The 23,346-nt window shown below is 32.5% G+C and overlaps 1 protein-coding gene across 1 annotated transcript in view; it reads right to left on the reverse strand.

Annotated features, from left to right (window-relative positions):
- LOC143074071 (uncharacterized) overlaps positions 1-23,346 on the reverse strand; it is an 86,574-nt gene that overhangs the window by 8,671 nt on the left and 54,557 nt on the right. The window contains exons 19-21 of the mRNA XM_076249619.1: positions 22,701-22,826; positions 21,823-21,966; positions 11,493-11,954 (exon numbers count right to left, since the gene is read on the reverse strand). Of these exons, the coding sequence (XP_076105734.1) occupies positions 11,493-11,954; positions 21,823-21,966; positions 22,701-22,826 (732 nt within the window). The remainder of the gene's footprint in view (positions 1-11,492; positions 11,955-21,822; positions 21,967-22,700; positions 22,827-23,346) is intronic.

Genomic DNA, 23,346 nt, shown 5'->3' on the forward strand with positions numbered 1-23,346 from the left:
TGAGTAGGCATTATATTCGTGATTATTTTTGCCCAAGCGATAGTGAGGGCTAAAATAACACGAATACAATGCCTATCCATATTAAAACTACAATAAAGTATAGCTTGCATCGATTATTTCGATTCTGATTAGGACAATTAAGGTAATTTCTATGTCCGATGTGTATAAGTGTAGTGCGTTTGTGTTGAACCTCCCTATTTGTTTGTAAACAAGCAAACGACTGGCAATGATTTATCAGCGGGAGGAGTTTTGAACAGCCAGCATGAACGATTGTCGTATGTAGGTCAAATATGTCAATTTCAAGCTGCAACACATTACACACATACTAAATGAATTAGTAACAACATGTGCATCATTTAAGAGTTTGGAAGTGTGTTAAGTTTATGAAATATATTAAACGCATGATAATTTGATAAAATTTATTATTCTGCAGTAGTCAATACACGCATGTGCAAACTTTATTGGATTTAGAGCATGGGTTTATTCACAAAGCGAAAGAAGCACGTCAGTTTAGAATAGGCCGTTAGTTTTCTCGTTTGAAATGTTTTACATTTGTTTTCGGGGTCTTTTATAGCTGACTATGCGGTATCGTCTTGCTCATTGATATAAGGCTGTACAGTGACATATAGTTGATAATTTCTGATTCATTTGGTCTATTGCGGAGAGTTGTCTCATTGGCAATCAAACCACATCTTCTTTTTAAAACTGAACTTAGAACTTGAAATCGCTTCGAGGACATGGATGAGAAGTCCATAATGAATTAAATGTATAATAATTCATCATGAAAAAGAAATGTCAATACATATATATATATACTAGAACACACCCGCGAAATCGCGGGCATTCAGAGCGTAGTTTAAAGTATGTAAAGTGTTGTTTGAAGAATTTTGTAAAATGCAGAATGACTGGAGAATTTCAGCAAAAGTATCATAAGTCATAGGTTATTGTTTTTTTACCCTCCACCTTTATTTCCAAAGTTCCCAATTTTTGGTTTTCTGTCAATTTCAATATGAACATACATTTAGTATGTTATGAACAGTTATTTAAGTAAGGAGCCTGTAATTCAGTGGTTGTCGTTTGTTTATGTGTTACATATTTGTTTTTCGTTCATTTTTTGTACATAAATTATAAGGCCGCTAGTTTTCTCGTTTGCATCGTTTTACATTGTCATTTCGGGCCTTTTGAAGCTGAGTATGCGGTATGGGCTTTGCTCTTTGTTGAAGGCCGTACGGTGACCTATAGTTGTTAATATCTGTGTCATTTTGGTCTTTTGTGGAGAGTTGTCTCAACATGGCAATCATACCACTTCTTCTTTTTTTTTTTTTATGTAATCAATGAATTTTGTAAAAGATTTAATGACGGAGAATTTCAGAAAAAGTATCAAAAGTTCACATGAATAATTTTAACGCTTATCTGTATATTATGAACATTCATTACTACATGTATATAAATAAAGCGTGTTTACTTTCAATTCTAAGTTTACTAATCGATCCATAGTGATCATTGAAATAGTATACAGACCCTCTCTATTTAATAAACTCTGTGACCGCCGTGGATATAGTAAACTTGAAAATGATAGCAGATAAAATTCTGAAAATAAACTTTATTCGTAGTATATATGTATGTTCAAAGTATACAGAAATACGCAAACCGGAAGTCTAATCTGACTTAAAATTTCGTACAATGACGGGACAATATCCGGATGCCTTTTTCTCGTTTTTCTACTAAAATAACTCAATCTGAATAATCATATGAACGGATGACAAATGCGACTATGCACTGTACCTATAGGACACAGAGGCGTGTTGATTAATTTATTCTGGAAAGAAGAGAAGCGACACCAAAAATGAGGTCTTCTCGTTTAATAGTATAGAAGATAACTATGCGCAAGCCTTATTTTAGTATTAGTATTGTGATCTGATAAAGTCATGCCTAAGATACACTGCTTTCAAATCTTTCTGTTTGAACCCGTCGAACTGGAACTTATCAAATATTGGTAATATTAATTATTTGGAAAACAAAAGGTCCTGGAATGGAGTATTTCTTAATCAACAGCATTGTCCTATATTAGTTATAAATAAAGGTGAATTCTTTGATTCGCTGTTTTACGTCATGCCCGCTAACAAATTGAAAATTGTACCGGCTATACGCCTTATTTTTAGTCCAGATTTTTAGTATTCGTATTGTTATCTTAGAAAGTCTTACTGATTAAAATACTACAATAGGTAACAATTTGACAATTTAGTAGTGTCAACCCTGTGATTATGACCCGTGTATATAGCATATAAATCCTGAATACACCGTTTGGTGGTGCGCCTGTCAGATGCGGAGCGTACAGATAAGGTAATAGGTAACAGGTGAATATACTATTGGTATCGGTATCGGACTCGACCCGGAACTTCTTAATTATTGGCAATATTAATCACGTGGAAAGAGCCTTGAGTGGTGTAATTTTTAATCTACACCTTTGTACTATATTAGTTATATATAAAGTTGAATTCTTTGATTTGTCGTTTTTACGTGATGACGGCTGACAAATTGGACCTCGTCATTTTAGTATTATAGATACATTGTTTTTAATTTCAAGTATGTAATCATTTAATACAAAAATAAAAAATGTATCTACAGAAATTCACAAATTATCTAAGGAAAGTTCACGCATTTCACTTGGTCACAATACAATTAAAGAGTAGTAGTTGCCACCATAATACCCTTGAAATACAGTCTATCAAACATTGACTTATTTTAGCATATCTATCCCCAGCCACAGTAAGTTTTGAAATACGTGCAATTTTAAGATAAATAACATTGAAAAATAATAGAAAACATCGATATAATTCACATGTGTTAATGAAAAACGCATGATTTATTCACTGATAGACATACTTATACAAACTGATGCCATTAGATGTTTCAATTGTCTACTGATTTGAAAACGACTTTTTCGTCTAGCATTAACATGTAATAATTGATAGACCAATGTATGTATGCTGTCCATTCAAGAACTAAGAATACGGCAACGATTTTCTATTAGTCATTTATCAAAGAAAAATATATCAGAAAATAGAGACGTAGCAAAACATTACATTTACAATGTAAGCGCTCATTAAAAACTGAACTTGGACAAATGATTAAAATAAATGTCAAACTTTCGGCTAAAGTTCTAGATTAACATTACGAATTAGCGTGAGGTAAAGAGACTTGCTTACATCACTTGATTTGTAGATACATGTAGTTGTCTCATTGATAAATACACCACATCTCTTTTTTTATACCACCGCATGCATATGGTAAAACCTGTCGTCTTTAATATCACGATGTGTTGCGGTTTGTTTAAATTGATAGTTATATCTGCTTTTTGGTCGGGTTGTTGTCTTTTTGACACATTCCCCATTTCCGTTCTCAATATGTGTTTATTCTTAAAAATCTATCTGAAATCTCAATTTCCTATATATATATATTCTAGTGGCTTCCTTAATACAAAATAGGTTACTTAGAAAATAAAGGTATGACCTGTATTATGTAACACGTAAACTCTTTTTATATATAGTTATGATAATGATAATTCTAAAAGAAAACAATAATAATAATCACAAAACACACACACACAAAATAACAAGCTGACATGTATTTACAGGTCTACTTAATGATATCTCTATTCGCCATGGTTGAAAATAGTTCATAACCACTGTAAAGTCTTTTCGAGATGCTAGGACTAGGCACACCTACAATGTACAAGCCTGAAGATTGTTAATAGTTTAGCAAATTGTCAATTGTTAAGGACTTCAAATTTCTCGTATGTCTTTTGTGAGACTTTTTTTGTTGGGGGTTGAGATATCTTTGAAAAATAGAAGTGGAATATTACAAGGAGACATTCAAAACACATAAGTTGAGATAGACTGATACATGAATATCCAATATTCTCTTTTATTTATTTTGTATTCCAGCCTATTAATCTCTGATTTTTTTTCCAATTAGATATATGAAATATCATTTACTTCGTTTATCTCTCTGCGCTTCCCAAGTATTATGATCAAACAATGTTAAAAAATATGTTAAAATGCTGATAAAACATTAAAATCACATAGAATAATATATAAAAGTATCACGATTTGTTTATATCCACCGAATACTTTGTAATCAATAAGTATTGGATATGATGAAAATCAGCAGCATGAAACAATCGATACAACTATACAACATCTTCATTGTTTTTAAAACATTAATTAATTTGTGTTTAATTATTTTGTCATTTATATTTCAATAAATTACTAAGTCTACTAAATATCCAGAAAGGAAAAAACCTTCAAGGGGATTTTAACAAAACAAAATCTAAATCAGAAAAATTTAACACAGTCAAATTAAATATAAATTTTCGTAATAGAAACACACATATATCACACATAGCATTTCAAGGCTAAGTTCAGTTTGTTAAAGGACAACCTATTTTATTATCTGGAAGTGCAAAACATAAAAGACTAACACTTACATTTTTGAACGATATATTATTCATTGAAGGTCACTGGATAAATATATATCTGATTTCGTGCATAAAAAAATGTTCTTACGACATTTATTAAGGTCGCGTTGTATAATTTCATTTTGGCAGATTGATTCGTTTCTTCTTTTTTTTGGCTTAGAAAATTAACTGTATATGAGAAGTCCATTTAAAACACCGTTTTAACTATTTGAAAGTGGTCACTTACTCTGATTACATGTAGTAAAATTTTGCAATTTATTTAACAGAAATTTAAGTACAATATAGGTCTTGTCCGAAAAATATTCAAACTCAAATAGAATTTGAAGTTCCCCCGACCTCTGAATATATATTTTCACAGATTGCGTTTGAAACCATACTCTCATGATTAAAAGAATAACATATTTTCATCAGTTTTGCATTCTAACAATGTAATGAACAGATATTTCATGGAACCATATTCTATCAACGAAATTTTTCATTTCAAAATGTCGAGTTAACACATATAAAAGAAAAGATTTCATATTAATTTAACAGATAATGATAAAATGTAAACACAAAATTGACAGGTTCAATGAGATCATTAACTTAATTAGTGATAACCTATAACTAATGCAGGGGATGATTCAAATCAAATAATAACTGCATGTCTTCCTCCCACAGCATAATATAACCAAAGGGGAACAAGACACACAAAAACAAACATGACAATAGATTACAATTAATATTTACAAGTTTCAAAATTGTACACTACTTAAAACAATCTGAAAAAATCTTAACAAAGTTAAAAACAAGAAACTAAAACAAAAAATAAATCAAACAAAATATTAACAAATTCAAGAACGCACAACAAGTAATACACCTGATTTTATATCACAACATATTAAGTTTGATAAAACCTTCATGCAAATTTAGGTAGCTTTGATTTAAAAGAGCTAGGCATGACTTTCTGCTTGAACCCTACCTCCTATGACGTCAATTACTTTCATTAATTTAAATGTGATGCTAAATTATGTAATTTGGTCACAATTAGTCTTTCGTCACTAATATTCGTTAAGACAGTACACAAAATTATAACAAATTAATTGGATGCCAAATATTTACAAGTTAGTATGAACATATTATACTATTATACTGAAAATGTACTATATGGGATTACATACTTAGTGCGTGTATAGAATAACAATATAAACGTAAAAGTATTTAATACAAAAACAATTCAAAAACTGTACCATTGTTTTGTAGCAGCATATTAAATGATATGTTAGAAAATAAAAAAAAAATGCTTGAGAACAATTTATTTATTTATTAATTGATTCGTTCATCCATTTATTCAATGACATTTAATAATAATTCATTGATATGTACTTTAAACACAAACATGTATGTACCTTGTAAAAGAGCGGTCTGAAAACATGTTTCGTCGTTGGTTTGCTATGTTAATGACGTTTACCCCCAAATAATCGTTTGTCCCTTTCAACAATATAACATTTCCCCTTTCCATGGACAGTTTTTAAAGTCTTATTGTTTTTATTAAACCATTTGATGCCTTTTGCCGGGATATTTATAAGTATTGACAAAATAGATCTTTGAATAAGAATTTGAAATATAGAATCATTTTAGATTTTTTTTATTACAAAACAGTTTAAAGTTTGTCTATTCTACGCAAACGGTTTCTGATTTCTTTTTTCGTTTTTGAATTTTTCAAAGTATCAAGCGAATGAAAGACTTTCAATTGCCTCTTTCTCTGTTATAGTTTTCCAAGTTTCAGGCACAACAATTTTTTCAACTTGATATTTTTCTTTTAGTTCATCTTGATATTTGCACATTACCCACATCCAGTATTTTGACTTATCAGATGAGGGTACAATATCCCATTCTGGAAAATGTGACTTATATTCCCTGTAGTATCTGCTTTCTTTTGGTTCCTCATTTCCCCACATGTACTCTATATTTGTTTGCACATAACAATTGCAAAACTCTGTTACCAAAAGTTTTGTACCTATGTTATACCAACCGCTTATTCCTTGAGGTCTATGTTGTATGCATTGGTGTTGGACATCTTGCTCTACATGGCCTTTGTCTGTATGTCTGCAAGGTTCGGCGCAAAACATACATTTTTCCGTACAACCCCACAATTTGTCCATTATTTTTAAATTTGGATTTGTCTTCCATTGTACATTATAGTTGTCAGTATCATCATAAGTCTTACAGATGTCATTTTCCATTTCGTTCAAGTCATTCCTGATAACTTCAATATAACCCTCTAAATCTTCCACCTTTCTATTTTTCACATGAACAAAAACTTCATTAGGAAATGGTAATGCGTTAATATCTCTGCTATGTTGAATAAAAAATTGCATCCAACTTGATATGTCCTTCACACCAGAATCCTGACACATAATGGATGCTTTATCTATGCATTTTGATACTTGTTTAAGCACCTTTATAATTTGACATTTCGCTAGTCTGCCGTAGGTTGTACAGTTATCTGCTCCACGATCAAATATATCTTTGTTAATAAAACAATTCAACCATACCCTTGTATACTCACTTGGGTCTTGAACGAATTGAGAGAAGTACATAAAGGTCTTTTTTTTAGCCAAATCGATCATGATTGTTTTCATCAACGCATACTTTTCGTGTGCAAAAGACGTCATTATGTGCTCCTGTACTAAGATTGGAAGAAGATCATCTATATACTCAGTGACAGCTTTTGTAATAGCTTCTCTGAAGAATGTTGCTGCAATTACACTTTCGGTTTTGCTGTCGAAAACATTCTTAAATAATGTCCAAACAGTACCTTTGTATTCCTCCATTTGACTTTTGGGACTATTTTTTTTGTTATATTTTTCATTCATACGAACAAAAACATCAGTGATGAAAGGTTTCACGTGGGTGACAATCATTGCTCGGTATGGCGGCAACAGATTAAATCTGTAAGTATTTACAAGGTGGTTGTTATGTATTTCTATATCTTTTGAAATCAACATCAGTATTTCTGTTGCGAAAGAGATATCAAATCGAACATCTTGAGAGGTATATTCAGCAAGTCTTGAGTCCATTTTCCTCAACATTTTGTTAGTTACCTCAAGTGCATCCTTCCTGTTTTCCGTAAATGATTTCCAGTTTTGTCCTTCGTATGAGGTGATCATGCTTATATGATTTGGAAGAATATTAGAGGTTGTTATGCTTCCTCCAAGTTTTTCTTGTGGTTTAAGCGTTGATTGATCACCTAAGATAGTTATTTCAGCAGGTTGAGAACTATGTACTCTTCTATGGTTTACATTAAGTTTTGTAAACCATATGATGGCATATCTAATGATATGTGTAGTCACCATTCTTCCATAGTCTTCCGTCAAAGTGAAATCGAAATGATTTGTATTTCGACTTACAATGTGAAGATGTATCATTTCTACAATTTTGTTTGCATGCGTGACATTAAATTTAACGTCCGTCGTTTTGATTGTGGAGAGGTATTCATCAATTCTGTGCAACAATGCATCAAGTAGATCAACAACTTGCTGCTTCCTTGTTTTTGTAGTCTTTCCAAAGATAAACTTGAGATACATGTGTGGCTTTATCTGCAATTGGCTATCGGCTATATGGGTTATATCAATACTTTGTTCAAGTTGATTTAACTTATTTAAAACCTGGAATTCATCATCCGATATTTGTACAATAGCTGAAGCCAGCTTTGATTCATATTTTCTTTCTTCAAGAGCGGATTTTATAACCTCCTGTATCAATTCATAAGCATCAGCATGTATTATATCTGGGTTGGATTCTGAATCATGCGCTTCACATTCCACAAATGCAGCATCAGAGCAAAATTTCTCACAAAGAAGAGATTCAATCTCATCTTTGATTGAAACTCGGTCTTCAGATATTTCTGACATAAAGTTTGTCATCCAGGTTTCCCACAAAACATTAAATTTGTCTTTTAAAACATCTTCAGAAGGCGTTTCTCCTCTCAATTCGGTAGCTAATATTTGCACACGTTGATTTATCTCCATTTCATGTGTTTTCTGTGCGTCCATTCTTTTTTTTTCAATCCGAATCTCTTCCTTTGTTTTTTTTATGCTTGCCTTTGATCTGTCAATTAAATCTTCCGCCAACATTTCCAGTCTTTTCTTTTTCTTTTCTATCCATTGAATCATTATGTCTTTCAAGGAATTTGAATCCACAAACTCATCCAATTCATGGTTCGAATCGTCAACCTGTTTCCAAACTTTTTGAGAGCAGAGTTTTAAAATTTTAGGCACAACATTTACGAAATCTTCCTCATTTAAACATTTGTATATTTCGACTTTAACTTTTGAAAGAACAAATTCTGAAACACACTGTTCCAACTTCCATGATAGTTCCTGATATTTTCTGTCTATATTAGTGTATGCTTTCAGTTCCAAACTATTTCTGAAACTAAACACAAAATCATCTTTTAGTATTCCTTTCCACAAATCGTCTATTCTTAATATTGTATCAGTAATTGTAAAATATGTTTCTCGAACTGAGGCTAGTTTGTACAATACGGTATTTCTTACTTCATTGACTCGTCTGCTGTACCCAGGATTAAAGGGGGCCATTGGAGGGTCCCCATGCCATAAATCTGACAGATACCAAACGTCTTTATTACAGTCAAAATTTATAACCTGACTAAAAGTGTGAATATCTGCTATATTTTCTTGATCAGCAGCCTCTTTTGTCATTTCATCAAGTATTTCAAGAAATTTCTGCCTTCCTTGCACCATTTTATTATTAGCATCAGAAGCAGGAACGTTTTGATGAATGAACACACAACTTTGTTTTAAATTTAATCTTCTGTTTGCAAGCTTAAGTCTCAAGAAGGCATGCACTGCTATTTGTAGAACGTCTTTGACTTCTGCAGTATTTTCACCTTTGATATTAATTATGGTGATGTCACCTAAACCAATAACAAAGGTTGCCAATTCATTGTCATGGCTATATTTTTGATGGGCTAGTTCGGGGGCTCTCAACCCTTCAGTGTCAAAAACAACTATGTAATCAACTGGAACACTGCACTTTTCTACTTTGACAAGCTGCATAAAGACACCACGTGTACAACGACCTGCGCTTACAGCAAATTGCACGCCAAACATTGTATTGAGTAATGTTGACTTCCCAGAGCTTTGAACACCAAGAATAGACAATGCCAACAACTTCCTGTCACCAATCATATTTTTTAATTCAGTTATCACCGCCTTTACCCAAATCAAAGGTACGTTAGCTGTATCTCCATCCATTAATTCAAATGGCTGTCCGTTCAAAAGCATTCTTGCACCAATTGTTGCCAGATCACATGCCGTAATACTGTTTGGACTCACATTGCTTAAGTTTTCTCTCTTACACTCTATCATAGCTTCATACATTTGTCCTATTTCACGAACCACATGTTCTAATCCAAATGAGGCCTCTGCAAGATTATATTCACTTGTGTTGAGCTGTAATTTCAACTTTTCAATTTCATTATGTTGTTTGATGTTTTTAACTGATCTAAGTGCCTGCCAATCTCGTTGGTATTCTGTTAGAAATTTTGGAAGAATACGTCTTGATCTTTCATCTAATAATAATTTCAGCCACCAAATGAGATACGTGAAGTGGAGATCATTATTCAAATATTTAAATAATATTTCAATGACTGATTTCATGAACGGTCCTAACTTGGTGCAAATACGTAATTCCGTCTCTCTCAATCCTATCATATGCTGCCTTATTTTGTCTGCTTCATAAATCGACGTATACTGGCTAGTCTTATTCAAGGTTTTACAGTATTTAGTCCACATTTTCCAAGTTTCACCTTGTAGTGGGACAATTTCATCTTTGACAGTTGAATGACTCGTTGGTATATGGCTGAGAATTAATTCTGCCTTTTCCTTACATTCTTTATATTTACTATCAACATCAGAGTATGTGTATCCTTTATCTTTTAGTTGTTTTGATAAAGTGCAAGGTTTCATATCTGCTGTCAGTTTTGCAATAGACTCTCGAATCGATATCTTGATACTGGAAACGCTTGTTTCTTTATCCTCTCTTGACAAAATGCAAAATTCAGTCTGTTTCCTACAATCCCCGATAATCCTAGAATAGTCCTTGCAAATAGTCTTCACCAGATCCAGATCCACTGCATTTGCATCTATAGCTATGACAACACCTCTGACTGATTTATGCAGATTTAATAAAACAGTTATTGTCTTCTCATCTTTTAACCATAAAACATTTAGCATAACAACCACAACTGCCGAAATATTAGATAAAACTTCAAACTGATTAACATGCGTTAGCCCATCGCCCCGCAAATTCATACACATAACAACATCTTTGGAAAAATCTGAGTGTTCTGAAGGTAAGAACCATGCACTTTCTATTGTGCCTTCACTAACAGTTCTTACAGATGTCCCATTCGGACAATCTTTGTTAAAAAATGTGTTATGATATTGATCCGTGAGAATATCATTGATAACTTTTGATTTAGAAAGAGAAATTTTACCTAGACGAATAAAACCAACAAAATGACAAGGGCAGTTGGTAATATCTGAGTGCTGTGATCCTTTTTTTTCTGTAGGCAAATCTATAATAATAGTCTGCAACATCCATGGTGAAAATAAAACTTTATCCAAAGTCAACGAAGGAAAGCAAATTGGAATTGCTAATTTGCACATGAATAGCTTCTGTGCAAGAATATGTTTCAAGATAGGCGAACTACAAAGGAACAGGACAACCAACAGATCCATAGGATGTAAGGAAATGCTACTGTTATCTCCATCAAGCAAACTCACAAAAATGTCATCATAGCTTCCAGAAACAGGCAATTTTGATTTAGGTTCTGTTTTTTGTAACAATTCTTGAACCAATTTATCTCGGGAATTAAAGTTACCCATTATAAGACTTTTATAAACTATCCATGGTATATCCGTAAAAGTAATTGTTTTAACTGGATTATTTACAATCATTACATTCAGTAAATTGATTTTATTAGGGAAAAAACTTTCTAAACCAAGAGATTTAACAAGAACATCAAATTTATATTGCTTATCTGCTATTTCTTTACTCTTAACATCTTTGTCTTGTTTTGATGTTGTAACTATGTGCTTTTCCGTTTTCTCTTTTATGTCTTTGCAATCTGTTCCCGTTTCTGTTCTTCTATTTTCTTTCCTAACGACTTCATTATTCTCGTTACCTGTGTTGGATAGATCTTTCACTACGCACTGAGCCTCAGCCATTTCCCGGATGCTTATATCGTCGTTCGATGTTTTACGTTTCATACTGTGCTCTTCAATAATTACCTGTAGTCTGTTATCAATGTCTGGATTAGACTTATTGTTTTGTTCGTGTCTAGCTGGAATAAGGTTTGGTTCAGATTGTTCGTGCAAGGTTTTTCTATCAGCCCCAACGTTTTTTGTTTCTAGCTTTGTTTTGTCAGCATCACATTCAGTCTTGTCCTCATAATTAGAACAACCTAAAATATATTTTTGAGAGTATATATTACAGACGAAGCCAGACTTTCTAATAGCACTTTTTAAATCAAGGGACAATTGGGTTACAATTACCCTAAAAACGATTTCGAATGTGGTGAAACTTATTACTATTCTTAAGACGCGATCTATGCTGACCAGTCTAAAAATTTTCCACCCTTAAACAATACATTCATTGTGACTTAACATCAAAACATATGAAGTTCAAATAACAATGGGGTACAATTGACACTCTTGGCCAGTTTTCCAAATGGTATTGTTACCCTTTTGGTATATTTTCCAGATGTTTTTTTTCAATTTCGATTATTTGACACTCAGCGTGTCAAGTAATATTTCAAGTTCAGATAATTCCAATGGAAACAAGAGGACATGTAATATATAGACTTTTTGTCATTCAACTAAAAGTAGCACATGTACATAGATTTTTTTCACTCCCTATCAAACAACTTTAAACTGATGTAGTTTCTTTCATCTAGCTTTAAATCTTATTAATGAAATACCAAAATAAAACAAAAAGAATAATCTTTCGAGTGGGGATAATTTCATTATGATATAGTTATTACATATTAATTAATTATTATATAATTAGTTGCTAGATTGTCATGTTTACACTTGAATGAAATTACCTTCTTTGTTATGCATAGCATCACAAAATATTTTATAGATTCTTATATAACACAGTTTGACCACCAAAAGGTGTCCCAGATGTTTCCTATTGTATTTCATTCTCTTATAAACCTTTTTTTTTCATTTTTGAAGTTCATTTTTAAAAGAATTCATATCTAAACATTCTCCTGGAAAAATTATATTATAAACATCAGAAACATTTATTGTTGTACAATTACATTTGTTAAATATCTGTATATTTATATTTTGATTCCCTTTATATATCTTCATTTTTCCATTAATCCCTTATCCACCTCTTTTTCATAACTATTAATTTTATTGCTAGTCAGTGGTCATTAAACAGCTATCAGATGATTCAATGGATTAACCATGAAGTACTGCCTACATGTTGTTATCTTGTACATATTTATTTGTTTTTAATTCAATTCTCATATGATTTGCATGTTAGGGAATACGTTGATATGATTAGTCGGGAGGACTTCCGGTAGTTGATCTTGACGTTGGTTATTTTTCGATAGACGACGTTGACCGAACTTCTTTTCGTAACTATGTAAACAATATGGCGGCGATAATAACACGAACGTTAAGAGAATTTATTTTCACTGCACGTTAATCGTTTAATAAAATAATAAACACATAACCATTCATTTGAATCATAATAAGAGTTTTTGCAGTTTATTGTTCATCAGATAGCAAATTTCATGGAGTACATATTTTTGCGTTAACCAACAAATATTATCATGCGCCAGGCCTATATGATGACATAAATATACAATTCAAATGTGATAGAAGTTTCGAGTATTGACAAATATATTCCCTATTTCCAATTTAAAAGGCTTATAAGGATTACACGCCTTTTTAAAGGAATTTATTGGTGTATAAACTGGACCAAGTCACTCACAAACATATCATAAAAGTCTTTCGGACTTTTATTTGTTTATGAGTGACTTGGTCGAGTATATACACTAATAAATTCCTTTAAAAAGGCGTTTAATCCTATAATAAAACTAATAGTACGGTGACCAGACCCAATATTTTTTTTATATTTAATCGTCAAACATACTATATGGCTATATTATATATCATTGGATTCGGAAAAATGAGTACTATCAAAATATAGATGTCGTCAAAAAGAAATGTGGTAACAGTTTTGCATAAAATGAGGTCAAAGATCAAATTCTGTTTTTATTTTTTTTCTTCTATACTTTCAAAATTTGAAGAAATATACAACAGTTTAGGTTAAATTCTAGATACATACATTTTCTGATATCAATTTTCAATGAATCATCTCGAAAATGTTAAAAAACTAGAGGCTCTAAAGAGCCTGTGTCGCTCACCTTGGTCTATGTGACTATTAAACAAAGGAAGCAGATGGATTCATGACAAAATTGTATTTTGGTGATGGTGATGTGTTTGTACATCTTACTTTACTGAACATCCTTGCAGCTTACAATTATCTCTATCTATAATGAACTTGGCCCAGTAGTTTCAGTGGAAAATTTTAGTAAAAATTTACAATTTTATAAAAATTGTTGAAAATTGACTATAAAGGACAATAACTCCTTAGGGGGTCAATTGACCATTTCGGTCATGTTGACTTATTTGTAAATCTTACTTTGCTGAACATTATTGCTGTTTACAGTTTATCTCTATCTATAATAATATTCAAGACAATAACCAAAAACAGCAAAATTTCCTTAAAATTACCAATTCAGGGGCAGCAACCCAACAACGGGTTGTCCGATTCATTTGAAAATTTCGGGGCAGATAGATCTTGACCTGATAAACAATTTAACCCCTGTCAGATTTGCTCTAAACGCTTTAATTTTTGAGTTATAAGCCAAAAACTGCATTTTACCCCTATGTTCTATTTTTAGCCATGGCGGCCATCTTGGTTGGATGGCCAGGTCATCGGACACATTTTTTAAACTAGATACCCCAAAGATGATTGTGGATAAGTTTGGATTAATTTGGCCCATCAGTTTCAGAGGAGAAGATTTTTGTATAAGATTACTAAGATTTACGAAAAATGGTTAAAAATTGACTATAAAGGGCAATAACTCCTATATGGGTCAACTGACCATTTCGGTCATGTTGACTTATTTGTAAATCTTACTTTGCTGAACATTATTGCTGTTTACAGTTTATTTCTATCTATAATAATTTTCAAGATAATAACCAAAAACAGTAAAATTTCCTTAAAATTACCAATTCAGGGGCAGCAACCCAACAACGGGTTGTCCGATTTATCTGAAAATTTCAGGGCAGATAGATCTTGACCTGATAAACAAGTTGACCCCCGTGTCAGATTTGCTCTAAAGGCTTTGGTTTTTGAGTTATAAGCCAAAAACTGCATTTTTCCCCTATGTTCTATTTTTAGCCATGGTGGCCATCTTGGTTGGATGGCCGGGTCATCAGACACATTTTTTAAACTAGATAACCAAAAGATGATTGTGGATAAGTTTGGATTAATTTGGCCCAGTAGTTTCAGAGGAGAAGATTTTTGTAAAAGATTACTAAGATTTACGAAAAATGGTTAAAAATTGACTATAAAGGGCAATAACTCCTATATTGGTCAACTGACCATTTCGGTCATGTTGACTTATTTGTAAATCTTACTTTGCTGAACATTATTGCTGTTTACAGTTTATTTCTATCTATAATAATTTTCAAGATAATAACCAAAAACAGTAAAATTTCCTTAAAATTACCAATTCAGGGGCAGCAACCCAACAACAGGTTGTCAGATTCATCTGAAAATTTCAGGGTAAATAGATCTTGACCTGATAAACAATTTTACCAATAGTCAGATTTGCTCTAAATGCTTTGGTTTTTAAGTTATAAGCCAAAAACTGCATTTTACCCCTATGTTCTATTTTTAGCCGTGGCGGCCATCTTGGTTGGTTGGCCGGGTCACCGGACACATTTTTTAAACTAGATACCCCAAAGATAATTGTGGCCAAGTTTGGATAAATTTTGCCTAGTAGTTTCAGAGGAGAAGATTTTTGTAAAAGATTACTAAGATTTACGAAAAATGGTTAAAAATTGACTATAAAGGGCAATAACTCCTATATGGGTCAACTGACCATTTCGGTCATGTTGACTTATTTGTAGATTTTACTTTGCTGAACATTATTGCTGTTTACAGTTTATCTCTATCTATAATAATATTCAAGATAATAACCATATAACGGCAAAATTTCCTTAAAATTGCCAATTCAGGGGCAGCAACGAAACAACCGGTTGTCCGATTCGTCTGAAAATTTCAGGGCAGATAGATCTTGACTTAATAAACAATTTAACCCCATGTCAGATTTGCTCTAAATGGTTCGGTTTCAGAGTTATAAGCCAAAAACTGCATTTTACCCCTATGTTCTATTTTTAGCCATGGCGGCCATCTTGGTTGGTTGGCCGGGTAACCGAACACATTTTTTAAACTAGATACCCCAATGATGATTGTGGACAAGTTTGGTTAAATTTGGCCCAGTAGTTTCAGAGGAGAAGATTTTTGTAAAAGTTAACGACGCCAGACGACGGACGACAGACGACGGACGACGGACGCCGGACGCCAAGTGATGAGAAAAGCTCACTTGGCCCTTCGGGCCAGGTGAGCTAAAAAATGAAAAAGAAATCGATTTATTCTGGAAATTGGCGTTTTTCAAATATTTGTTCTATTACACAAGATCAACACATATTCTGTTAAAATTACTGTAGTTACCTTGCCGGCTAACATCCAACCTCATCAATAAATGATGAATATTATTTTTACCTGCATCCTTCTGTCATGAAGGCATATTTTGCATAAGACCATTCATGAAATTCATTAAAACTAAAAAGCACTCAATTATTCGAAAATAGTTACAACTCAACATTCCAATCAAAGAGATCCACACAACAGAATTATATCTTCTGGTTAATTGTCAAGGAACATGATTTGAAATTTCTACATAATTCTGACCCTTTACAGGACCAAAGCCCCGGACATGTAAGGTTTTATAGTGAACAGACACATGACTCTTTCACATGTAGATTTTCCTTCAATGAAGACACAAGATCCTGCAAGAACTCTGCTGAAATATGCCTTTTAAAATACACAGGGTGTAATGAATCATTTTACTCTCGCCAACCGTATTCTAAAGGTGACCGGATAGGGGTTTAGCAATGTGTAATGCGTTTCAAATTTTTAGTTTGAAACGAAGTACGTAAAACATATTGTTTCAGTGCCGTCTCGCAGGAAGGTAACCTGACTAAACTTACATCTTACTTGTGAAAAACTTGAATAATTATTATGATGGAGTGGTTTTAAAGAGATAGCTCTGATCATAAACCTTTGAAATTATCTTTCATGCCAAAACAAGGGATTTATCATTGTCAATATTACCGAAACTCTAAACACAACTGAAAGAGTCGTCCGTGTCCTTCGAAGTCTTGTAGACAGTTTGAATACCTACTCCAAACAGAGACGAAGTTGCGTCGCATTCGGTAAGTACATGTCCAGCAGGCAATAGTTTACAAATTGTTGGGGAAAGACAGACACATAGTTATTGAATGGGTGAAAATCTCCCCCCATCATTTACACTGCTAATGTTCCACATCTGCAACCACAACTCGCTTGTATGTGTCCTATTTTTATAGTAGCGAACACACAAAACAATTACAACTGTATACGAGGTCTGTATAATTGTTCTTCCACTCTTTCACATTTCCCTTAACTCCGTGTCAAAGTTTAAGGCATTGGGTATAGGCCTTCTCTTAAATGCTGAACAAGTTACGACAGCCATGAACAGTGTAGGTATAAATAACTAAGTTTCAAACGTTCTGACTATGTAAAGCTCACATCAGGTGGAATCTTATCGGATTTGTCAAGGTTTTCCAGTCAGGAATACTTCTCCGCTCTATAATCTGATACACTTTGATGGAAGCTGTAGTCTCTGTGAGGCGTTCCCTTTCGGCAGACTTTATAGAGTTGTTCGTGTCGTAGCGGTCAAAAACATGTGCTACTATGTGCGCCATAGAAATTCATTGGGACATATTTTTTTAATAGTAAGCTGCAAGGTCGCAGCATGTTTTACCTTTCTTAGCATTAATAAATTGAACTAATGCCATACCATCTCTTATGTAAGTTGTGAGCGATGATATAAAGGAAGGTAGGGAAAGTGCACAAGAGACTTAAGATTCGAATTGCTTCACAAAATCCGACTTGCATGATTTTCTCATGGTGCCGTCATTTTGAAAAGGGGATAATGGAATGGGTGCGACAGCACATGTTCTATGATAACATCATCTCTACATTTTGCCGAAATTGGTGCACGTCTAATTACAAGTTATGGATTTATGCGACCTGAAAGTATTTCCCCCGATTTATTTTTCAGGTTTGTGTTTGACTTTGACATTGGACTATAAAACTCCTTGTGATCTTAAGAAAAGCACTAATGAGAAAATGTTTAGACATTTTCAAGCCTTCCTCGACAACTGGGAGCGAAGAAACTCGACTATGTCTTGAGCATGCATTTAAGAAGAGATATTGATAAGACATTGAGGGTGGGATTCCACACCAAAGGGATATGTCATGGATCATTTAGATGGTTCACAATGGCAATAACATGTTCTTCATCTCTGTTCATTGCTGTTGGCTTTGTTTCTTACTGTGAATTTGCCTAATTTTCAGCATTTCCATCCCTTTTCAGTATTACATGACTAATGGATTCTATGAAATGTCTAGTAAAGGCCCATCTAACAAGCGCAGACTTTTGAATTGTTATGCCTACAGTGCCACCTAATCCCCTTGAGGCTTTTATAACGGTCTTTTCTGTTGCCATGTCATAGTCCTTTTAAAATGTCCAGGAATCTGTCTAAAAAGCAAAGTAGCCATCTATAAAAGGTGATCAAATGTTCACAGAAAATTGAAGCATATCGATTATGTAAAATGGCATCCACCTTCGTGGAGTACGGTTGGTTACAAAAATATAATTTTACATTTGAGATGACGATCTCAAGGAAGAAATCAATTTCCCTCTCGTTCTGCTCTAACATTTGACTGCTAAATGTCTACTGCTTCAGGGAACATATCCCAGTATGTAAATGTAAGTAATACATCACATCCCAATAGCGTATATGTATCTATAAGAGGCTGTATATGAGATTCGAATAGCTCCGTCATATGAGCGTTATGAATTTTGTCTGGCTTGAATTGCTGAAATGGTGCTTCTGAGACAAATGAATTTGATATTATTGATTAATAAAGGTACAAATATATGGAATAACATATAAATGTTAATTATTTTACATTTTACGTTAAAAAAAATCATGAAATTAAATTGGAACGTACTCTATTAAATGCAAAGTATTCGTAGTGTTAAACTTTTACAAAAACTCTTTAATAACGAATTAATTTTGCTAAACTTTCTTTGAAATCGTTAAAACAATATGAATAAGGTGTAACAACAATGTATATAATAACAGAAATCATATCACGGATGTTATTTTACAATGTTGACCTCAAAACTTTTTTTAGTCGATTTTTCGTTCAAGTTAATTAACGTACTTCAAAGCCCATTTTACGAAAATTGCACCGTACGATGTTTTGACGACAAGTCAAAATGTTAAGTTTAACCTTTGAACTACCAATACTGTGATTTATAGCCGTATAGTCCGAATGACAATTAAACTCCTTAAATAAGCCACTTTTCCTTACTCGGTCACCGTACTATAATAGTCATCAAAATAGTGCGAGATATTTAAATACATTTTTCTTCGGTGATTTTGGAATATTAAAAAGTAACAAAAACAGCTGGAAATGAAATTATGATACAAAAAAAGTAAAATCACAAAAATACTGAACTCAGAGGAAAATTCAATCGGAAAGTCCATAATCACATGGCAAAATCAAATGACAAAAAAAAAACAAAAACGAATGGACAGGAACTTTCATACTCCTGACTTGGTACAGGCTTTTTCAAATACAGAAAAAGGTGGATTAAACCTGGTTTTAAAGCGCTAAACCTCTCACTTTGATGACAGTCTCACCAAATTCCGTTATATTTACAATGATGCGTGAACTAAACAGACATAATAAATAAAATAGTCAAAATATGGGTACAGCAGTCATCATCGTGTAACAATTTTAAAAGGAACAATTTCAATTAACATATAAGTTCATTCTGTAATGTGTATAAATTTACATATCAAACGAAAATTATGTCATCTGTTTATAATCAATTGATCATACTGCTGAACTAAATAATATTGTAATACATGACCTTGCTTCGCATTTAAACAGATTAATCTTTATCATATTTTTTTTTCTTCTGCTGTATACTTGTATATAAATTAGTTTTGTGGAGAACCAATATAACTTAATTTTGAAATTTAACGGTGTTATGCAGAGGAACAACAATCATAGTGCTGTTATAAATACTCAGGTGTATCTATCATCAAATATTGACCGGCGTCGTAATCAATATTATTGGTAATACACCAAAATGAATATCTTATTTCTACCTGCCTATGTTTGTAGGTTTTTTTTTATTTCTGTCTTGGTGTCTCGATCTTTAATCTAAGATATAGTTAATTTCATAATATTATGGATTTTCATAAAGCAGTACAATTTAGTCAATTCCATAATAATATGGAGTTTGCTAAGTGCCCCGACTGAACTTAACAGAACACAAAAAACATCTATCTACAAACACATTCATTGATTCGCGTGTTTGACGTCAGAAAATGTTATACGTCACATAAATTTGTCGTTCAATGTATATACAAACAATTTAAAAATTTCACATGAGCCATATTAGCATACAGGGTTAAAAAAAATCAAAGTATGTAAGAATTAACTTCAGAAATAGACAGAGATTTAAAATAGTCCAAAAGTTATATAGAATTTATAAGAATCCACAAATAGTTCATTCCACTACGCGATTTAGTTACTTTTGTATTGTATTTACTTGATATCTAGTTTTAAAATGTGTAAGATGACACGCCCAACCAACCAAGATGACCGCCATGGCTAAGCATAGAACATAGGGATACAATGTAGATTTTGGCTTATATCTCTGAAACCAAAGCATTTACAGCAAATCTGACGTAGTGAAAATGTTCATCAGGTCAAGATCTATCTGTCCTAAATTTTCAGAAGAGTCGGACAACCCGTTGTTGGGTAGCTGCCCCTGAATTGGTTATTTCAACGAAATTTTGCAGTTTTTGGTTATTATCATGAATATTATTATTGATAGAGATCAACTGTAAACACCAATAATATTCAGCAAAGTAAGATCTACAAATAAGTCAACATGACCAAAATGGTCAATTGACCCCTTAAGGAGCTAATGGTCCTTTATAGAAATTTTTATCAATTTTTGTAAATTTTTGTAATCTTACAAAACTCTTCTTCTCTGAAACTACGGAGACAAATTCAGCCATACTTGGTCAAAATCATTATTAGGATATCTAGTTTGACAAATGTGTCCGATGAACCCACTAGCCAACCATCATGGCCGACATAGCTAAAAATAGAATATAGGGGGAAAATGCAGTTTTTGGCTGATATCTCTGAGACTAAACCATTTAGAGCAAATTTGACAACATAAAAATGTTCACCAGACTAAGATATATTTGTCCTAAAATTTTCAGACCAATCAGGCAAACTGTTGTAAGGTTGATGCCCCTGAATTATTTATTTTAAAGGATTTTTTTTGTTTTCGGTTATTATTTTGAATTTTATTATAGATAAAGATAAACTGTAAACAGAAATAATGTTCAGCAAAGTTAGATCTACAACAGGTCAACATGATCAAAATGGTGAATTGACCTCATAAGGAGTTAATGCCCTTTAAAGTCAAATTTTACAATATTTCATAAATCTTTGCAATCTTTTACAAAAGTCTTCTCCTGATACTGAGACAAATTTAAATAAACTTAGTCACAAATAAGCAAAAGGGAATTTAGTTTTAAAAATAATGTACGATGACCCTGCCTGCCAACCAACATGGCCGAAATGACTGAGAATAGAACATAGCGGGAAAATGCAGTTTTTGACTTTTTTCTCTGAAACTAGAGCACAAGTATAACGGTTACATTATTTATGCATCAATTGTAAATAAAGATATAAGGTGAGCGACACAGGCTCATTGAAGCCTCTAGTTAAATTTCCAAAGAGAATCAAGATTGCATATATTATCATTATAGATACGCTTTATAATGTTTTTCAACTACAATTCGTCTCACCATTGTCTTGAAATGGACCTGTAATGATGTCTGCGTTAGGCCCTCCGTCACGAGTTCTGTTCTGTGCAATTTCGTCTTGTGGGTGAGAATTCGGTTTGTCAGCACTACTTATAAACTTGTTTTGGTCAGTACATTCTGATGAAGCTATATTTAAATGTAACAATACATAAACAAATATTTTTATGTTTTCTTCTAAGTTTTTACTGTAATTTAGGACAAACAATATTTTTGTTCGAATACATCAACCTTTGAGATGGAAAATAGATAAATTAGCATGGGATCATAATGAATTTATATATATATACTAGTATCAATTTGTTTTATGATACGTATTACCTGTTTTCATCTAGTTCACACTTATATCAATTTCCTCAAGATATTTTAATACCAGTTTAAAAAATATAGAACTATAGGAGAGTGCAAATGTTTGAATTCAAAGTTGACAATCATAAAAACTGCATTAAACAAATTCTACATCAGACACCTTATTTTCATTTGTTGTAATCAATTTCAATAATTTCTTTTTTGTGCCCCCTGGTTTTTTTTTACCCATTGTTCATTGTCAGGTTACCTTCATTTTTCTGCCTCGAACTGATTAGTTAATGAACGAAGTAATAATCGATGGAATAATTTCAAAACAATTTGTTTTGATTTTCATAAAACAAGGAAAAAGGGAAAACATATTATGGATTTTGTTTACATTAAATACATGTATGATTTCCATATTTTCGAAAAGCGTAATTCTGATAACACCTTTCAAACTAAAATTCACAAATTATTGTATCAGTTTGACAAAATTGTGTTTATTCTTCAAAATGTCCACGCTTCATAATGTTTTTTTTAACTATTATCTGTCTAATCATTGTCTCGAAATGTACCTGTAATGATGTCTGCGTTAGGCCCTCCGTCCCGATCTCTATTCTGTACAATTTCGTCTTGTGGGTGAGGATTTGGTTTGTCAGCATTACTTATAAACTTGTTTTGGTCAGTACATTCTGATGAAGCTATATGTAAATGTAACAATACATAAAAAATTGTTTATGTTTTCTGCTAAGTTATTACTGTAATTTAGGACAAACAATTGTTTTGTTCAATTACATCAGCCTTTGAGATGGAAAATAGATAAGCTAACAAGGGATCATAATAAAAAAATATATGAATATTGTTTGTTTCATGATATTCATGACATGTATTCTATTAGTTCAAACTTGTATGAATTTCCTTAGGATATTTAAATACCGGTTTAAAATATACAGAAATATTGGAGATTGCAAATGTTTGAATTCAAAGTTGACAATCATAAAATCTGCGTGAAACAAGTTCTTCATCAGACTGCTTATTTTCATTTGTTGTAATCAATTTCAATAATTTCTTTTCGTGCTGCCTGTTTTCTTTTACCCATTGTTTATTGTCAGGTTAGGGAAAAAACATTTTGGATTTTGTTTACATTTAATACATATATGATTTCCATATTTTCGAATAGCATAATTCTGATAGCACTTTCAAACTAATATTCACAAAGAA

Source organism: Mytilus galloprovincialis, chromosome 5, assembly GCF_965363235.1.
Source record: "Mytilus galloprovincialis chromosome 5, xbMytGall1.hap1.1, whole genome shotgun sequence".
Classification (NCBI taxonomy): Eukaryota; Metazoa; Mollusca; class Bivalvia; order Mytilida; family Mytilidae; genus Mytilus; species Mytilus galloprovincialis.